Genomic DNA, 19,953 nt, shown 5'->3' with positions numbered 1-19,953 from the left:
CCTTTTCACAGCTTTCCACAGACTGAACCAGAAGTCATTCATTTCTAATGGAGAGTCACACGGGCTTGAACAGAGTTGCTACCCTCTGTGAATGCAGGATTTTTAGATCTAAATTGTGCATAAGTGCGTTTAAATTTGTAACATTTTCTGCCCACCCAGTATGCATCCCAACTTTTGTCTAACTTTAGCCTACCCAAAACACTTATCTTCAATAAAAGGAGAGTAAATGTTTGCACTCATTTATTTGAGCTGTCAACAGAAACATGTCAGGTCTGTATCATAGGTGAAAAGGCACTTCACCCAGTGTCAATGGAAACCTAATTTAATAATGGAAATTTTATGTGAAAAATATCTGAACAATAAAATAAAAACAACAGTTCATATTCAGCTTGCTGACCTGTCTACCTAGGGAGAAATTATATGATGTCGATGACTCACAGCGCTTGGAGAAAAGCTATTCGGTTAAACTCAATAGTCCTTGCACCATAATTAAGTAGATATAAGAAATAAGTATTTAATACATAATCAGATTAGACCCTTCATACAGGCTGTCGTTAAAGCAGACATTACTGAACAGTGACCTTGAATTACAATGGCTGCAGGATCCAAGCATAAATTGTGATGATAATGTGGGTGGTTTACAGAATTAGTCCTCATCACTGCCTCACTTTGAGAACAAATATTAGCCCAAGCCCACATTAGTGCTTCATCTTTTGTTTTACATTAGTTCTGAAGTCTTATATGTTTTTATTATTGTACAGTCTACCCCCCCCCCCCCTCCTCCCTCCTCCCTCCTCCCTCCTTCCTAATGAAAATTACATTATTTTATTAAGATAGATACTTTCAGAGCTGTTTTCTGTGTATGTGCATTACTTATCTTCAAACAGCCTCCACTGCAGATATACATAAATATATGACAGTTTTTCTCTGTAACCTCATTTCATCAAAGCTAATCTGCCTCTTGAATCTCTTTGATAAGGCTGCCACCCTGACTAGATTTGTCAAAACATTTAATTTGGGGATTCAGCAATTAGAGATGAGACAATCCACTCAAAACATCCAATTTTACAATGCATTGTTTTTTTAAATCAGTATGAAGTCCCGCTAGAACATGATGACTATGGTTCTGGTTGTATATTATTTAAATGTTGTTGTTTTTTCTTGCAAAAACGGTGAAGCACATGTGCACTCCAGACTGACCTGACTTTGTGTTGTGTCCACATGGACTCATATTGACATATAATTCTCAAAGAACACACAGACAAAAAGTAACTGTCTCAGTTTTAGTCGTAACAAGAAACATCTCACAAGGAGCACATATGAACAATAGATGTTAACTACATCAACGCTGAGTTTCCATTCAAAGTGCAGTATTCTGTGTGGTGAATTTGAAAATAGTACTGAAACAAACAAAAACACATTGTAAATTTAAAAAACAAAATATGTCTTTGTTATCTGAGCTAAAAAACTATTGAATACTCTGATGCCCTTAAAACTCAACAGGAACAAAAGCTAAAAATGGCCACTTTTTTAATAGTAACTTTTAGTAACTTTTATAACGCTGTGATAAGTCTAAACTTGAACAAGAGATTTTGTCTGTTATTTACTCCTTTACTCCTTCCTTTGTTCACAATGTAATTTCAACATTCTACTTATACAGTTCACTTATCTGTATATATGTACATGCTAGAGTATAACAAAAATATACAATCATATATAACATTAAGTGCTATGTTAACCGACGGGACTAACCCGGTCACGCAAATTCTTCTTAGAGTTTAAGAAATATTTTTAATATAATACATTTTGTATAAACATTGCACTGTTTAATTGTGCACATACATTGTTCACCAAAGCATCCTGTTTTAAACAGCGTTTACTATTCTCTTTGAACCCCTCAAAAGAATTAATGGCAAAAGGAATTACAAATTTGACACAATGATCACAAAGATTAATAAAACTACTGTACTTATAATACAAAAATATATAAACAATGACGGTCAAACCGAACATCTCCTGGAACCCAAAGCTTTCAGTCTGTTGTATATCTTAAGGCAAGCTGGTTATACCTTCTTGTCCAAGTGATCCAAACAAGTAAACCATTTGGATTGTGGAAGTTCCCCTGTCAACAATTCAGCCAACTGTGAGGGATCCCATGTAACTTTATAACTAAACTGTCCACAATTCTATGATTTTCACATTGATGGTCATACTCCAGTGTTGTTTACCACTGGTGCCCAGTCTGGGTAGGTGTCCAGGTTAAGCAGAGGTGTTGCCCATGTTGTGAGGGCTAATAAGACTGTAAGAATGCCTATAACGTTTAAGCCCAGCCCTGCCTTTACCTATAGTGACAAGGAAACCATTCAAAGCTTAGTTACTGTATACAAGTATTTACCTTTGATACATTATGAAATCTACAATGCAAAATACAAGAACAAAATCCTAGGGACTCACCATGTCCATGCTTGTAAGATGACCGTATGTGAAGACAATGGCATTAGGAGGATTAGAAACCGGAAGCAGGAACGAAAAGGACACACACAGGGCCGAGGGAACCAGCATGTACAGAGGGTTGACTCCAATTGCCTCAGCCTGACAAAAATCATTTGTGATGAGAATAGCCCAAAAAAGTGACATGAAAGTAACATTCATTATATTTTACATATATTGAAATAACACGTACCAAGGGGGCCAGTATTGGCAAAAAGATTGTGGTTGTGGCGGCATTGCTGGCCACCTCTGTGATAGAGGTAACAATAAGGCAGGCAATGGTGACAGTAGCTAAAGGAGGAAGGCTTCCCAAGGGAGTCAGCAATTCAGCAACCCAAGACGATAAACCAGAAATCTGTCGGGGGAAAAAGAAAAGAAAATTGTCAGATCATCTTTGAAAGGTGAGTGAAAGTGTCCAACCAAGATATTCATGAAATTCGATAAATGTAATGTCCCAACATCTCTTTGTATGCTTGTCAACAGAGTATGGATTCGTAATTTAGCTGTTTGTCAAGATTATGGCATCCAGACAGCCTGATATTGCATATGGAGAATGCAGCACAGTAGTCACCCTTTCTGCTTTGAACATTTTAAAGACTGGACTTGCCATGACATTTGGGTGTCTGTATCGAAACAGCGCTGGAGCCTTGATGATAAGACTCCGCCCCAGCCCACCTACACCAGGAGAATATTAAGAAGTAGACGCTCTTGTTTCTAGTTTTTGCGACTGACATGAAGAAGGAGCCGTTATGCTGAAACGACGTGCTTCAGTGCCAGTCTTATAATGGAGGCATGTAATTAGCTTAAATGGAACGTCAAAGCAGACAGAGTGACACAGTAAAATTGTTGTTCTCCTCGCAACGATAATGGGCTGCACGCTGTTACGAGGCTTTGATGTGATCTGTCTTTTTTCATTTATTTCTTCTACAAGGAAATTAATGTTTTAAAATGATGAAGGTAAGGTAGCAATTGAGCTGTCCAAGTCTGTCCAAAGCCACCAGTGAATTAGACTGGCCTGTTTTATTGAATCCAGGCCTGTAAAAAGGACCAGTAATTGATTCATCTATTAATGCGGTCTTGCACTTTTGTATTCATTTCTCTTTTTTCTCTTACAGATATATTTGAGTTTCCATTAAATCATGATCCTACCTTTGTTCCTTCAGCCAAAGCAAAACCGCCACCCACGAGCAGACTGATCTCCCATGGCATACAGGCCTGGAAGTCCTTCCACGTTATCAAGGCCTCTGTCAAAGGGATCGACAACGTCAATCAGAAACAAAGCTGCTAACAGTGAGCCTCTAATCATTTTAAGGGTTTCACACATGCACAAAGGAAATGAGTAAGCCGTACCATAGTTATCTGCTTTTAGTCTGTGTGCAGGGATGATGAAGAACATGAAACCCAGCAACAGCGCTACAGTGGCATCCGTAGCGTAACCTGGTTGACTGAAGAAATAACAACATACAAAGGATAAATAACAAGTCTAAAGACAAGTTTTGAAGATGATGATGACTTCTGAAGTGCTGTAGTTTTCTGTACATCTACATAAAAAAAAACGTTGAAAAATATGAATACACTCACTCAGAGAACAGTGATGACCAGCCTGGCATGAAACCTGGGTTTCTCGTAAACCATAATATTGCCATCAGAATAAAGATGATCAAGGTGATAATCTCCTGGGAGCTGGATCAGAAGAGAAACAGTGATATAGAGAAATGGTCAGCAATTCAAGCATTTCATTGTCCTAAACACAACAACATTTGCCCTGATTTGCATTCTGGAGGAGTCAATGCTAGTTGGCAAAAGTCAGAGCATCAGTCTGCAGATTTTGAACAGTCAGAGTTGACAGATTTCTGAGAAATCCATCAAACATGTTTGATATTTTGAGCCAATTTTAAAACATGTATTGTTTTCATTTGTCATGCGTCTCCTAGCTATGAGGTTCGTGTTTCTGCACGAGTTTGTTGTGTTCAGACACAACAATCCACACTCATTTAGGGAATAATGCCCAATTTTTCTATGAACCATTTTTAAAGGTGGCAACTGCATGATGCCTAGTGTATTAAAAGTTGTGTGGTGTATTCCAGTTTAAATGGGGTCCTATTATGCCCTTTTACGAAGTCTTGATTTTGTTTTGTTGGCGGGCGGGGGGGGGGGGGGGGGGGGGGGGGGGTGGAGGGGTTTTGGGGGTGTACTATGACCCAAAAACATGCCATTGAGCAATACATGGGGACAAATACATTATTTATTTATTTTTTATATATTTGTGAAAAAATAAGTAAATTTTACACTTTTAAGAGCCTTCTAAAAAATAAATAAAAGAAGAGTTCCAACCTTATGGGCCCCAGTGAGTTGTACTGATCCCGAAGCAGTTTGGCAGTGTTTTTTTCCCTTTCGGATCGCTGTCTGGAGCACAGACTGGCACGAAAGCTAGGGATGAATGGAGAAGCAGATATACTTTTATTGTTTGGTTCATTCACTGCCATGTCAATGCATACATGAAGTTAATTTCGATGAGTAGACAAATTGACTGAAATTTCTGTACATGACAAAAAAAACTACGCATGCAAACAATCACATCTCTGTCGTGACGCCATGCGTCCATGTTCTGTGAGTGATTCTAAGAAGAAAATCTCGGCAGTTGTGAGATGAAAAAGTCTGCTCAGTGAAACATGATTATCCTAGAGCGATGAGATCGGGAGGCTGTGAGTGAGACTCAGGATGAAGAAGATTGAAGACACGTAGATGAAGCTGAAGTGGTGAGGTGGGAAAAATGCAAATGGAAGCCTGATTTGAAATGATGAATTGAAATGAAATCTTGAAATAAACAGTAAAAATGAGGGACAGAGGGGGGTCAGGGAACGACTTATTGAATAGAAGACATTACGATCACTCACTTGGAACCAAGGAACATCCAATGCAGGAATATCCATGACAAAATCAGCATAATTATGCAGATGGGAAGACAAAGCACGAACCAGTTTCCAAAATTAATGATGGTGCATTCTGGGTAGTACCTGAGGAAGGTCATAAAAGTGCACAGCATGCTGAGTTTAGATGGATAGACTAACCAAATCAGATAATATAGTAGAAATAATGGGACCAATATACATTAATACTAATAAAGTTGCACACATCCGTTTAAAGGTAAGTACTGAACTCACTGATAGATGTATTCAGCAAAGATGAGGTTTGTGGATGTTCCTGATAATGTGGTCAGCCCCCCAATTGATGAAGAGTAGGCAATGCAAAGTGACAATCCTTTGCACATCATGTGATCTTCACGGGTCCTGTACTTCGCACTATACGGTGGAGTTGGTGCCTAAAATATTGAGAAATACCATTTTATATTAAGGTAAGGAGAAGGATATTGTGTTTGTGAGTTTTAATGTCAGAGTGTGTGCTTTACTGACCTTAACAGTTTCTGGTTCTTCAGGAGCTGCCTGAACTGGGTCCGTAATACCTGCTTCAATGCTATAAGAGAGGCAAAACAAATCTCATTCAGTCTTAAAATCAATTTTCTGTTTTGTTGTTGTTTTTTGATCATTTTATACATGTTTACCTTTTCCTCTTCTCAGACTGGTCACACTGGGCCTCAATATCTGAAAACAGATGTTTAATGTCAAATGTTGCCCTTGTAACTAGGACGTTAAAGGTTAAAATGATCATTTATTACTCAAGTTAAATGAAAGCTGCACCAGCTTACCTTCAAGCTGTAGAGCAGGGTTGGAGATGCCACTTAACGCCCCCTTGTGGTCTTTGTTGGCCTCTTCACTTGCATTCAAAACCTGCTGGATCACTGCCTCCACAATTGGCATTACCATTGCCACAGTTGAGGTGTTGCTCAACCACATGGAGAGGAAAGCACAGCCAACCATGAACCCCAGCATCAACCTGTGAAACACATTTCACAGTAAACAAGCTGTGTTTGCATCGGATCCTTCTATAAATCATCACAACATACCACATATCTAAATAAAATAAAAGTCTTACATGCCAGGGTTGACTCCAAGCGCAGTCACCAATCTGAGGGCAATTCTCTGGTGAAGACCCCATTTCTCAATGGATGTTGCTAGACAGATGATCCCAAGAAGCAACAAGTGGAAGTCTTTGAAATATACAGATGCAACCTAAAGAAAAATGGCCGGTCAATGACATCTTGTGTTTGCAGTAGTTATCCACATTAGTAGTCCAGAAATATTGCAGTCAGGTTTCCATGAGATTGTTTTCCAAGAGTAAAGCAACTGTCTCAGGAAAGTGTACCTGGGAGGACTTCATGAGCCCAAAAAGAGGGAAAAGCAGCGCGGGGAGAAGTGCCGTCACAGACAGAGGCAAGACCTCCGTCATCCAGTACACAGCCATTAATATCAGGATGTACGCACATTCTGCTTCCTAGTGGACATGAAATCAGTGTTTATAACCATTCAGAAGATAAAGAGACAAATGTCTATCAAATGTCTTTGTAAAAAATGGCTTTTGTTTGAAAGTGACATGAGAGAAAAAGACAAAGTTATTTGAAAAGACATTTCAAAGGCAAAAAGAATGTGCAAAAGCATTTCAGAAAACATGCAATATAATATAATAAGAAAAGACAAGCTTTGTTTCATTATTCTTACTTTATCCTCATTCAGAGCTGAACATATAGAGAAAGTCTCATGTGATTGTCACATACGTGTTCAAGCATGTCTAACCTTTGTTTTGATGACCAGTGGCAGCGGTAGCAACGCCAATGGTGTGCTGATGATGATTAGGGGTTTCACGAAGCTCCAAGAAAGCCGCCTCATTCTGTGACTGAAACAGAGTCAACTAAGGGACTTTGTCTTATGCTGGCCTTTAAATAATGTGCCGCTGATTAATCTTTGCCCTGGTGCCATCCGCATCCCCTGTTACTGGTCCATTCCGGTCATGTCATAAAGCCTTATGGCCATGGAGATTAAGCTTTAAGATTAGACTCCTGCCAGTCAGCTCATGCAAGTCCCTCCTAACCTGATCCATGTATATTTACATTTTACGACCAAAGTTAACAACAAATTTGCATATGAGATTATAAAAGCAAGACCATTATAAACATACAGTAAACCCACTGACACGAGACATTGCCACAGACAATGACCTGGAATTCAGACCTTTTTCTCCTAACTGCAAACGTCATCACCGCTTCCCATATTGGGCCCTAATCTGGCGCCTTACTGTGGTCTGTTAACAACAACCTGGGAGACTTCATAAACACAAACTCTCAGAAATCACACAGCAGGCGATAATCTGTACTGGAGTTTGTTTCCAAAGAATTTGAAGTTGATCTCTGGTAAACATTAAAAAAAGAAAAGAAAAGAAGAATACATTAAAATGAAAGAAATATGTTAACTCGTATCTCTTTCAAGCTTTTACTGTAATGCTCGCAATTTTGTACACACTAAAAAAAAATGGTTCTTCAGCGGTTCTTCAGGGGTTCTTTGCGGTGGTTAAGGTGCTATATAGCACCACTACCATTTAAAGAACCAGTTAAGCCCAGTTTGGTTCTTCAGCGGTTCTTTAGCAGTTCTTTGGGGTGGTTAAGGTGCTATATGGCACCTCTTATGGTTCTACATAGCACCATTTGACAAAGGTAGGTGCTATATGGCACTTAAAGTGGTTCCCCTATGATTACAAGCCAATGAACCACTTTTAGTGCTATTTAGCACCATTTTTGTTTAGAGTGTATGAAAGGCCATTTCTGACTTGCAGTAAAAATTTATTAAATAAATAAAACATTATTTACAATATTTCTCATAATTTTGACTTTACACTCAAAATCTCACAATTGTGACTTTCTTACGATTGCGATTTTGTATCTTACAATTGCAATTATTTCTCATAATTACGAAATTTATATCTCGTAATTGCGACTCTCTTGTAATCGCAACTTCACATCTCACAATTGTTATTTAGTTCTAAACAATTCCGACTTTATTTCTTACAGTTGTGACTATTTATGTATAATCATGACTTTTCACATTTGCAAAAGTCCTATCTCGTAATTGCAACTTTACATCTCAAAACTGCAACTTTATTTCTTACACATTTAATTCTTACTTTAATCTTTATCTCACAATTGCCTTTTTATTTTTAACTGAGGCAGAAAAAAGGTTTCCATAACTTTGTGAATCATATAATGTAAAATGTGCCAATGGAAAACTTGAAAATCCAGTGGAAAAAGTCTCAAGGAGCTGGCCTATGACCATGTGTAATGTCAAATCTGTCTGAAGGTGTCGAGGTTAGTTGATGCTTGTTGAAGTTATGACTTCATGTCAGGATTACCAAGGATCTGAAATGCAAAATGGTGTTTCCTTGAAACATCATTGGATAACTTGGGCTAAGTGGTTTTACAGAACACTCTCTTCATCCCTTGTACTATTACACATTAATCGCAATCCTCAAGCTTTCTCAAGGAACAAACAAAACAGCTCTATCAGAGATTACATAAAACTCCACTAATTAGTTATCAATATGAGCATTATAAAGATCAAAAGCCTTTCCCACTGTCCAAAGATTACAAAAGATTGCACAATACTCGTGTGAAAAATAATGTAGAAAATCTTGACTTACCTTTGACTTACTTTATTCATACACAGACAACTTAAGCCTAAAGCGAAAAGATCGAACAATAACCTAACAACCTCATGTTGCTCTAAAAGCCTGCCCAGTTTTTCATAATAACTTCATTTGTTTTCTTTGTTAAAGCAGGATAACAGTAAGCATTACAGTTTTTAAAGACGCAGGAACCTGCAAAAAGAAAAATGCTGATATTCTTCTTATTCAATAAGAAAAAAAGTTATTTGATCTTTGATATTCTTTCATCGGCATCACTACAACCGATCAACAACAAATGCATATTTTAGTCCTATTTGCCAACTTGTTTTTTCGTTTTTTTGTTATCAGTTCTGTCAAGTTTTGAAGTTTGATTAAGTATTGTTCCTTACTGGATCACAGAATGACAGAGATAGGGTTTGTGACTTTGTGCCAGTTGCCAAAGAACATGATAAGCCAAAAGTCTAATAAAAACAGTTTTATTAAGCTCATCTTATAAACTCACGTCATGGAGGGACAGAAATATAACTCAAACCTTTCATCACTAGTCGTTCTTTTTAGCCGTTAGTCCTGTGGTGCTGGTGGTCTCATTCCCATTTGTTCAAATGGAAACGCAGGAGGAGTTTCTTGACCTTTTCCTATAATTGCAGATCTTAGATTGCTCACCTCCTGATTAGATCTAGGCTATATATCATTTGCAAAGGCCTAATTAAAACCTTTTGAACTTGAGCTTTTTAGGCTTTCAAAGTGTTCCTGGAAATAATGTTTCGATTCATTCTTGTGTGGCATTATGGAGTAATCATGGAGGAATTTTACTTTTTTTATCTGTCTGATCTCCCTTTTATATGCAGCTTTTGTACTCAAGTTTAACACTGGAAAACATGCTAATGCTGCATTTTTCACAGGATTGTAGTGTGGATTGTTTTACCACACTAAAACACACTACCACACAGGATTATTTTACCAATTAGTATTTTACAAAATACCAAAGAAGTTATCAAAAATCATAAAACTCCTTGCTCAAGTACTGCCAAATGATAACTAATTAACATTAATGAATGATCCTAATGAATGGAAAACAAAACGGAGAGAGGCCCAAATGGCAAATGGCCCAGCAACTCCCGGTTTTAATTACCATATAAGATATAAAAATTCGATAAATGATCTTGAGGAAGAACGCTTAAACTGTCTGAAGTAGAGAAACAGTGAAGCTGCAGATGTCCTGAGCACCCCACAGGATTGTGGGTAGCCTCTTAGCGATTCTACTTGATGGCCTTGGTGATGGGCTTGGAGATCAGCAGTTTGCCGAGGGCACCAGGCTGAATCTCAACATCGTGCAGACATTCGGCCATCGCAGGTATCTGAGAGAAGTACTTCCTGGCCAGTGTGTGTTTCTGTTTGACATAACGGATAACTACCACATCGTATGCCTGCAAGTGAAAACAGCGGGCATTTGTATGGTGGGACAAATAGGTTTGCGTTCAAGTGGTGGCAGAGACAAATGTGTTCTGTATATGCATTACATGTAAACACCATCTCTAAAATGGAGCTTAGACTGGTGTACAGTGAATAGTCACGATTATAAAGTTTTGGCAGATAAAGTTTAAAGTTTTATTATATATTACAATATTCTGAACAGGTTTTCACTCTGGTCACCTCTAAAAATGTTTTACTCCACTTAGTTTCAATACTTCGATTAGTCTAATAGTTCTTGAAGGGATAGTTCACCCAAAAATGAAAATTCATTAATTACTCACCATCATGTCGTTCCAAACAAATTAGGATTTTTTTTAAGAGAGCTTTCTGTCCCTCCATTGATACGCAACTACTACGCAACTACCATTTCAAAAAGTTCATAAAACTAGTCTATACGAATTGAGTGGTTTAGTCCAAGACACTTGATCGCTTTTGTATGATGAACAGATTTAATTTAGTCTTTTATTCACATAGAAGCATTGATCAGCGAACATATACAAAAGCTCAACTGAACCTGCTTGACACACAAGAGCAAACCTCATAGGTTCTTACAAAAGCTCAAACGTGTTGCGTAAAACACGAGAATGAACCTCATTGGTTCTTGCTGAAGCTCAAACGTGCTGCGTAACACGAGAATGAACCTCATTGGTTATTGCTAAAGCTCAAACGTGCTGCGTAACACGAGAATGAACCTCATTGGTTCTTGCTGAAGCTCAAACGTGCTGCGTAACACGAGAATGAACCTCATTGGTTATTGCTAAAGCTCAAACGTGCTGCGTAACACGAGAATGAACCTCATTGGTTCTTGCTGAAGCTCAAACGTGCTGCGTAACACGAGAATGAACCTCATCGGTTATTGCTGAAGCGTCAAAGTGGTAGTTGTGTAGCTTTCTTTGGAGAGACAGAAAGCTCTAAAATTTCATAAAAAATATCTTCATTTGTGTTCTGAAGATGAACGAAAGGCTTACGGGATTGGAACGACATGAGGGTGAGTTAATAAGGACAGATTTTTCATTTTTGGGTGAACTAACCCTTTAAATATCTGCTATTATATTATTTACTGAGTTGCGGTTTGACGTTTAGGCTAATCATTCTAAGTGTGAAAGACATTCAAAAGTAGTTGTACCTTCTCGATGTTCTCCAGTTTCAGATGTGCAGTGCCCTCTTCCTTCGTGAGGAGGATGCAGTTCCATGGGCTCCAGTCCAAATGCTTCTTCCAGCGCACCAGCATTAAATCATGAAGGTCTTTCCAGCCGCTCAAAGCGGACTGAGCTCCCCAAAGTACATCCACCAGGTACCGAAGGTCCTGCTCCTAATGAGGACAGTAAATGTCTTAAGGCAAAGCATTAATTTGGTGTTCCATTCATTTTAATCTATTCTATTAAAGGTGGACTAAGCAATTGTTTCTCGCATTTTCCACCAAAAAATTTACATTCCACAGATATTTTTTTAAATTCATGCAGACTCACATGAGATACACTTAAAGGCCAGTTCACACCAAGGAAGATAACTATAAAGATAACGATAAAGTTCTAAAAATCGTTCTCAAGATTAGATAATAGCAGAGTCCACACCACAGCTATAACGATAACGGCACAGAGAAACTGAATCACTTTCAGAACGATTTTATCCAGCTGATGAACGATAAAAATATTGACAGCCAATCAGAATACATCCAGCTGTAACGGGCTCGAGCATTTCAAGTAACAGACAAACATGCGCTTAGACTAAATGGAACAATATTATCCACTGGTGTGGAGGCTAATATAATTATCAATATACAGTAGTTATCTTTATAGTAATCGTTCTTGGTGTGAACAGGCTTTTAGTCATTTCTAGAAAGTCAACCTAGAAAAAGCTGTTTTATTCTACATAAGGGTGGTCCTTCCTGTTGGTGGCCATGTTGAAATCACATGACCAACATGTTTTTTTGACAAGTTAATAAGCAAAAACGTCACACATCCACACTAGTAGGAGTCAAGTCATGTATTATTTGTTTATGTAGACTAATTTCAGTGCGCAAAACATAAATGTGAAATTACTTTCACTGGTGCAGGTTTTACAGAAAACAACCGGCTCTTTCCATGCCCTCAAAATGAATCACCAACACATGCATAAACTTTACCTGCAGCAGGTAAGTGATTTTGGCATCTGGGCTGCACTCGGCCTCAGTGTCACGCAAGCATCTGAGAATATTCTTGTAAAGAGAGAAGTCTTCTCTTTGACGGGCTTTATTGTCTAACTCCATACAACGGTGACAGAGGCCGACTGCAGATGCGTTAGTATTCAGAGCGAAGTCAGTGCATGACTGATACTCATTACAGCCACGACACAAATAGATGTTCTTTTTCAGGTCGGCAGGATCCTGAGGCACCTGTGGAGAACAGGGTAAATATTAGAGTTGTTTCAAAGAGTGAGAAAACCAACCAAAACTCAAGTTGTATTTCAGGATCTTGAGAAATGGAAGTGATGTTACAGCTAATCTCATATTAACTTTGAAGTACATGGTGAACTTTAGCCGAGGGTTGTAGTCGAAACCAGCTTATTCGAATCCAAGTTTAGACCAAGACTAGAAAAGGGTGACCATGAAAATATGGTCTGAGGACCAAGACTATGAAAATATTATCATAGACTTGGACTCGAGGACCTGGACCAAGACCAACACCATACAAAATATGGTCTCTGACTCAAGGATGACCATGACATGACACATGAAAATATGGTCTTGATGTTGTCATAGACATGGGAGCATGTGGACATGGTCTTGACTCAGACTCGAATGAGTTAGTCTTGACAACAACACAGTTTTAGCCACATACCCGTAGAAGTTTGGACACCTGAGGGTTGAACGGAGGGGTTTTGATGTACTGGAGGAAGAGGGTTGATATCCTCTTTCTCAACCCATCCAGGTTGCTCTTTTTCACACCCCTCATCAACAGGTCCATCTCCCTGTCAATCAAGTCCACTATGTCCTGTGTTAGCTTGCATTTATGTTCCTGTTCACAAGTACATTTTAAAAATTAGATGAGCAAATATACGTGTTTATATTTTGTCCATATTTTGGACTACAGATCTGGAACTGACCTTCACAGTGTGTTTGAGAGTGAGAAGCACATCCAGACGTTCGTCCTTTGTGAATTGAGCCTGTGTGACGCTACTGTACAGGTCTCGCAGCTCCTTGGCTCTGATGGTGAACGGGGTGTCCATTTGTGTCACCTTCCCGTCAAATGCACGCCATCTCTTTGGCTCTGCAGACTGAAGAGAAGTAAAAAACAAACGTCTTTAAAATTTTGACATTTGTGTTTTGCATTTAGGAGGATGCTAGGACATTAGATTAAAGAAAATGTTCTCTCTCTCTCTCTCTATTTTGTAGAGATTGCTGCTCATATGCAGTTATTTTTATAAATTCATATTTAATAATTATTAATTAACTAAATATTAAAACAAATGAATGTTTGCTTTAGAGGACAGCTTTCTTTCTTTATGGCCAATGTAAAGTCTGGGTCATGAAGCAAAAACAGTTTAGAACCACTGCTATAGTATAGAGGAGGTACAGTATATTAAACACTACAGGCCTGTATGTGTGTCTGTTCTGACTTTATATCTAACTTATTATCGGTTAGTTATCATTACCCACTTGCAAGAAGGCATTAAAATAATTTTATTACACTGATATTTCTAATGGACCAACATTAGGTTCAATGGACACAAAGTTATGAAACAACAATGTTCAAAATACTAAACCAAATGAATCTTCTGCCACCCAGATTTACTGAAAGTAATATTATAACAATATTACTGTGTGCTCTATTTGGTTCCAAATCAAATAGACATATTCAATCATTCTTGCACTGTAACCAAACAAAGGTTTTGCTCTAAAACAATACAGCATGTTCATGATGAAACAGCCGATTAGCAAAAGATTGGCACCTTGTTGAGGAAGGCTTGTATGGCCTTATCCTGGTTCCTCGTGCCGGCAGCCATTCTGTGCTGTTCTATGGAGGAGATGAACTGGGTCTCTTGCTCCAGTAGAGCGCACAGCGCTGCCTTTCTCTCCGCACCAGATAAGGTGACATTGATGCGTTCCACTTCCTCTATCCTCCATTCTGACATACAGAGATGAAGAATAAGGACCATCACACTGACTTATATCCAAATCACTGCACACATTACAACACATACTTCCATATCCACACATATATCATAACAACTACGATGTAGTCAACTTCAATGAAGCTTTAAAAAAGCTTTATATATTTAAATGTATTTTTAAACGTTTTAAACCGTAAATATCAGCTGATATTATTTAACTAATTTTTCCATCACAGCAGTATTTATGACACAACAATGATCTGAATCACAGTGACAGTGCTAAATTTAACAGATAAACTCAAAAATTAATGAAAAATCAACCAATACAATACTAAGTTATATACAAGACTGTTCAAATGTCTGGGGTCTGTAAGACTGTTTAATGTTTGTGAAAGAAATCTCTTATTGTGCTCAAGAAATATTTATTATTATTATCAATGTTGAAAAAAGTAGTGCTACTCAATATTTTTTTGTGGAAACCGTGATATATATATATTTTAGAATCATTGGTGAATTCATTTATTTGAAATAGAAATCTTTTAGAAAAATGATAAATGCCTTTGCTGTCACTTTTGATCAATTGAATGCATCCTTTATCATAAAAATATACATTTCTTTCTTTAAATTTTTTTTTTTTTTGAATGAATGAATGAATGAATGAATGAATGAATGAATGGTAATGTAACAGAGTTTTTTTTTTTTTTAAACAGTGATGGTAAACAGTATTTAAAAATATTTTCACTAAAAAACAAAGACACGAGGACATCTGTGAAGGAGCAGAGGTGAATCACTGAAGCATTTATTTTAACCAGTTAATTTGCATGAACCGGCTGAACCCACCAATTGGCTAAAAAGTTGCACATGCAATATAATGTAGCAAAAAGGTTAAAAAAAGAGTTTATTATGAGTCAAATATAAGTCATTTGTAGGTTCCTGAAAAGTTTAAACTGATCATTGTTCTGTTTGTTTGAGCATCCTGACTAGCCCGACATAGCAACACTGTTTCAACTAGAGGCGAGTTTTTGGACTATCTATATGATCATGGTTTTCAGAGACGTTTTAAGTCATTATTTTTGCACTTCCATTTGTTGATTCTAGTGGTGCAGAAACCTCTTCACCTTTAAGTTAGTAGCATTGCTGCTTGTAGTAAGCAACAAACACTCACACACTCACTTTTCAAGGCATTATAAAGCAGATCAAAGTCTCTCTTCGACTCCGGGTTCATCCTGCGGTGATACTCATCTCTGATCTGCAGCTCTTTCTCCTCTTTCTTCCTTCTCTTTTCATTTTCCATCCACGCCAGGTGCTGCTCTTTAGCCTGTCTCAATTTGTCTGTGAAACACTTGGCTAGCCAGCGCCTGACATGTGACTGTAGTGTAATGACCTAAGGAAAAACATTTACATATAAGCATTTGTCCTGAACAGCGAATGCACAGAATTAATGCAATTCTCTCTCAACCCCTTCAAACACACGCACAGCTCTCAGCCTCTTGCTGTGATACTGTTCTGCAGTGATGTAAGTCCCTGGGGCGATGAGCTTGTCCTCCATGTTGGACACATAACAGCCGATTTTGGTCATCTGAGTCGAGGCGTTCCTATAGCACTGCTGATCCTGGTGTTTCAACTCCACCGTCTGTTTAAATGGCAAAGAAAATTAGGGGTGTGCAGTCCAAACGGCAACCCAAATTGCTCTAAGATTTGAATCTACACTACCGTTCAAAAGTTTGGGGTCGGTAAGATTTATTAATGTTTTTAGAAGAAGTCTCTTATGCTCACCAAGGCTGCATTTAAAAACAGTAATATTGTGAAATATTATTACCATATAAAAGAACTGTTTTGTATTTTAATAGGCTATATTTTAAAATGTAATTTATTCCTGTGATTCAAAGCAGAATTTATCATCATCACTCTTCAGTGTCACATGATCCTTCAGAAATCATACTATGCTGATTTACTGCTCAAGAAATATTTCCTATTAGTATCAAGGTTGAAAACATTAATTTCTCCACATTTTTTTTTTACTGACTACAAATGCTTGAATGGTAGTGTTTAATGTCACAGTTAATTGGGGTTATGAAGCATGAATATAACGTGACCACAAGTGTTTTATTGCTTCTATTTATTTTGTGAAAAAGACAGAATCATTGGAATATGTATTTTATTCATCAAAACTTTCAAAAAATAAGTTTTGTATTAAAATATATAGTACCTGATTTGGATTACGAAAGTGTAATAAATAAATAAATATATGTGTGTGTGTGTTTTTACCCCAGTTAGAATTTGTCAATAATACTGTGATTTTGCCAAAATATTATATAAATAAAATTCTCTAAAAATGCAATTGTCTTGACATTTCAAAGTGATAAATCATTAAAATGTATGGCTAACAACTTTCTCAACAATTACGTCATTTCTAAAAATCTTTACTGAAGATTAACTCTATGTGTGTCTATGTTTGTGTGTGTGTTATAAACAATAAATCGCTATATCATTATATAAAAAGTATAAAAGGTCATATAACAAAATATAAAAAAGGTAAATTTTTTACACAAAAAATATTTTTATATACAACATTACAATACAATATATTTTTATATTTTACAATATTATTATAATACAAAATATTTTTACATAAAGCCTACATTATATATTTTATATACAAATTTATGTTTATTTAATGTGTTATTATAATATGTGTTTATTTTAGGTTTTATTAAATGTTTAGTTAGCTAAATGTTGTGTTTAGCAAATGCACTATGTGCCATCCTTCTGCTAAATTATACAGTTCCTTTAATTTAACATAAATAAAAAATGAGGCAAAGAGATGAAAGTTCTGTCCATTTAACGGGTTTTATTACTGCACAAGAAGTCCTTCACTCCACTGTGTAGTGTGTATGTATGCGTGCACCTGTGTGTCCCTGCTGAAGGACTCAATGCTCCTGACAGGCCTCTTCTTAGGCATCGTCTGTACGGCAGCGTGATGATACTCAGTTTTGGTCACCGTATGGCGGAATCCTCCCAGAAATGCCTTCCCGCGAGTGGCTCTCTCTATCTCTACCACTACGTCCTGATATGTCTCTGTGTCTTAAAGCCAGAAACTTGTCATAAAAACTTGTCTATCCTTAATAATGCCTGAGTCAGCTTTAAGTTTGACTGTACCTGTTTGCACTCTGACAGTGATGACATCCGGCATGTTGTACTCCTGCTGTGGTTTGTCTGGTCTCATGGGGTAATTCTCCGGGTCTAGCGAGCTCATCTCAAATTGGACCATCCCATGTGGCTGTACGCCAATATCCATCAGCGTCTGGTCATCATCTACACTTTTTTCTAGACAAAAAGTAAAACTAAATTAAAAAGATCCGAGAGACTTTTAATGTGTCCTTTACATCATTGTACAAAGTAAATGCATTCTTTTAATCTCAGAAATGTCCGAATTTTCCACGATTTCTCCTATGAAGGACGATCTTTTGTGTCTTACCGTCTAGAGTGATTTGTATGATGTCTAATGGGACCCTCAGCTTGAAACTGAAGTGTTTTTTCAGATCCAGGATTGAGAGGCCAATAGTGAAGGCCACCGTTATCATGTGCCTCTCTGGCATCAGCAAGATCTTAACTGGAAGAACAAGAAATTAATTTGCATTAGAATTATAAATATTAAAATGAATATACAAAAAATGTGCTGAATATTTATTTAAAAAATTGTGGTGGTACTATGGAACAGTAATGGTAATACCACTTTTTTTTTTACCATAGTACTGAATGATTACCACATTTCAATAACATGGTATTTTGGTATTATTTATATATTAGGCTATTACAGTTTTTATTAAAATTTGGATTTTTATTTTATTTTCTATTCTATATTTCAACTTCTATTTTGGATTTTTTTTTATGTTCTTTCACTTTATGTTCAAAACAAACAGGTAACACTTTAGGGACCAATTCTCACTATTAACTAGTTGCTTATATGCTTGCATATTACTATATTGGCTGTTTATTAGGACCCTCAAGTTGTTCCAAACATGTAAGAATTTCTTTCTTCTGTTGAACACAAAAGAATATATTTTGAAGAATGTTGGTAACCAAACAGATGATGGGGCCCTATTGACTTCCATAGAATTTTCATATTTGGGTGAACTATTCCTTTATCCTACACCATACCTAAACATAACCCCAACAACAACTACCTTAACTATTAACAATAAGCAGTAAATTAGGAGTTTATTGAGGCAAAAGTCATAGTGAATATGTGTTCCTCAAACTAAAGTGTGACCAACAAATGTATTTCAGTAAGTTGACAAGGCAACATTTTTAATTTTCATTTAGATTTTTTTCATCTAATAGTTTTATTTCTGCATTAATTAACTAAATGTTTTTGATGACTAATGATAAGAACCCTAATCCAAGCTACTTCAAATACCGGGGTATTACATTGACATCCATTTTATGGAGAAATATGTCAAAGAAAAAACACAGTATTACCAAGATACTTTGCCCACACCGACCATGCTTAACTTACCGCAGTAATACCATAGTATTTTTCTAAGTGTATAATACTGGGGTAAAATGCAGAATTAACGTTATATTTCACCCGTTGCTGTTGAGTTTCCAACGTCACTGGAGGAAATGATCTGATTGGTTTCGCCTCCTTGTTGGTTTCTATCGTTTTGACGTCTCTGGTCTTCAGCATCATCATCTTCCTCGTGAAGGTCAGTCTCTGTCTGAATGACGACTTGTGACATCCTTTGCTCCGCGTGTTCAGTTTGACTCTCCTGCTCTGACATGACAAATTTCTCACACCTAAACGGTCAAACCTTAAAGTTCAATAAAAGCAGCTCCTCTGATATTCTTGAAAGCAAAGAAAAGTCTTCATTAACGTTTAAAATGTAGTAAGTTAGAGCTTAGGTTTACAATGACTTCAGTCTGGACAGTGTTTGGCCGCTGCTATGGTAACGTCACTGGTTCAATCTGTTGAGCCGACTCTTTTTAAAGAGGCGGTTTAACCGACTCGCAAAGCGTGTGTAATTGAACGGAATTGCCTTATTTAGGCGTAAAACTGTGAAATGGTTACACAGCTTTATTAACATTATTATAAATAATTAATTTATTTAGAGAATTAACTTTAATAATTAACAAAAACTGGGAAGAATTGTGGATTTCCCTTACAGAGCCTTGGTAATACTATCATACTTTAATATATTCTACATATGTACTTGTTAGTGCCTGTACCATGCCATTTACTGAGTATTTCAAAGAATGTGCTCCAATATGTTAAAAAAATATGGTAAGCCTACCATGTCCAAAATACCACGGTGCTTTTTTGTTTTT

General features: G+C 37.1%; 2 protein-coding genes across 2 annotated transcripts; both read right to left on the bottom strand.

Annotated features, from left to right (window-relative positions):
* Nucleotides 1-1,269: 1,269 nt before the first annotated feature.
* slc13a1 (solute carrier family 13 member 1) lies at nt 1,270-7,320 on the bottom strand. The gene is made up of 15 exons (XM_082159306.1): nt 7,182-7,320; nt 6,754-6,882; nt 6,484-6,620; nt 6,197-6,384; nt 6,053-6,092; nt 5,904-5,964; nt 5,655-5,812; nt 5,388-5,507; nt 4,825-4,920; nt 4,072-4,173; nt 3,841-3,935; nt 3,640-3,734; nt 2,684-2,845; nt 2,455-2,592; nt 1,270-2,342 (listed from the first exon to the last, which is right to left on the bottom strand). The coding sequence occupies exons 1-15, from the start codon at nt 7,272-7,274 to the stop codon at nt 2,208-2,210; spliced, it is 1,749 nt and encodes a 582-aa protein (XP_082015432.1). The 5' UTR covers nt 7,275-7,320; the 3' UTR covers nt 1,270-2,207.
* On the bottom strand, nt 7,183-19,872 carry iqub (IQ motif and ubiquitin domain containing). The gene is made up of 13 exons (XM_082159291.1): nt 19,217-19,872; nt 18,104-18,238; nt 17,785-17,952; nt 17,534-17,709; nt 16,103-16,258; nt 15,799-16,009; nt 14,464-14,639; nt 13,618-13,788; nt 13,353-13,529; nt 12,659-12,907; nt 11,660-11,845; nt 8,563-10,487; nt 7,183-7,792 (listed from the first exon to the last, which is right to left on the bottom strand). Exons 1-12 carry the CDS (start codon nt 19,407-19,409, stop codon nt 10,320-10,322), a joined length of 2,166 nt encoding a protein of 721 aa, XP_082015417.1. The 5' UTR covers nt 19,410-19,872; the 3' UTR covers nt 7,183-7,792; nt 8,563-10,319.
* Nucleotides 19,873-19,953: the final 81 nt, after the last annotated feature.

The sequence above is a fragment of the Leuciscus leuciscus genome, assembly GCF_965113295.1.
Source record: "Leuciscus leuciscus genome assembly, chromosome: 25".
In the NCBI taxonomy this organism is placed as follows: Eukaryota; Metazoa; Chordata; class Actinopteri; order Cypriniformes; family Leuciscidae; genus Leuciscus; species Leuciscus leuciscus.
Note: the sequence above shows the minus strand (reverse complement) of the source record. Positions and strands in the feature narration are given on the sequence as shown.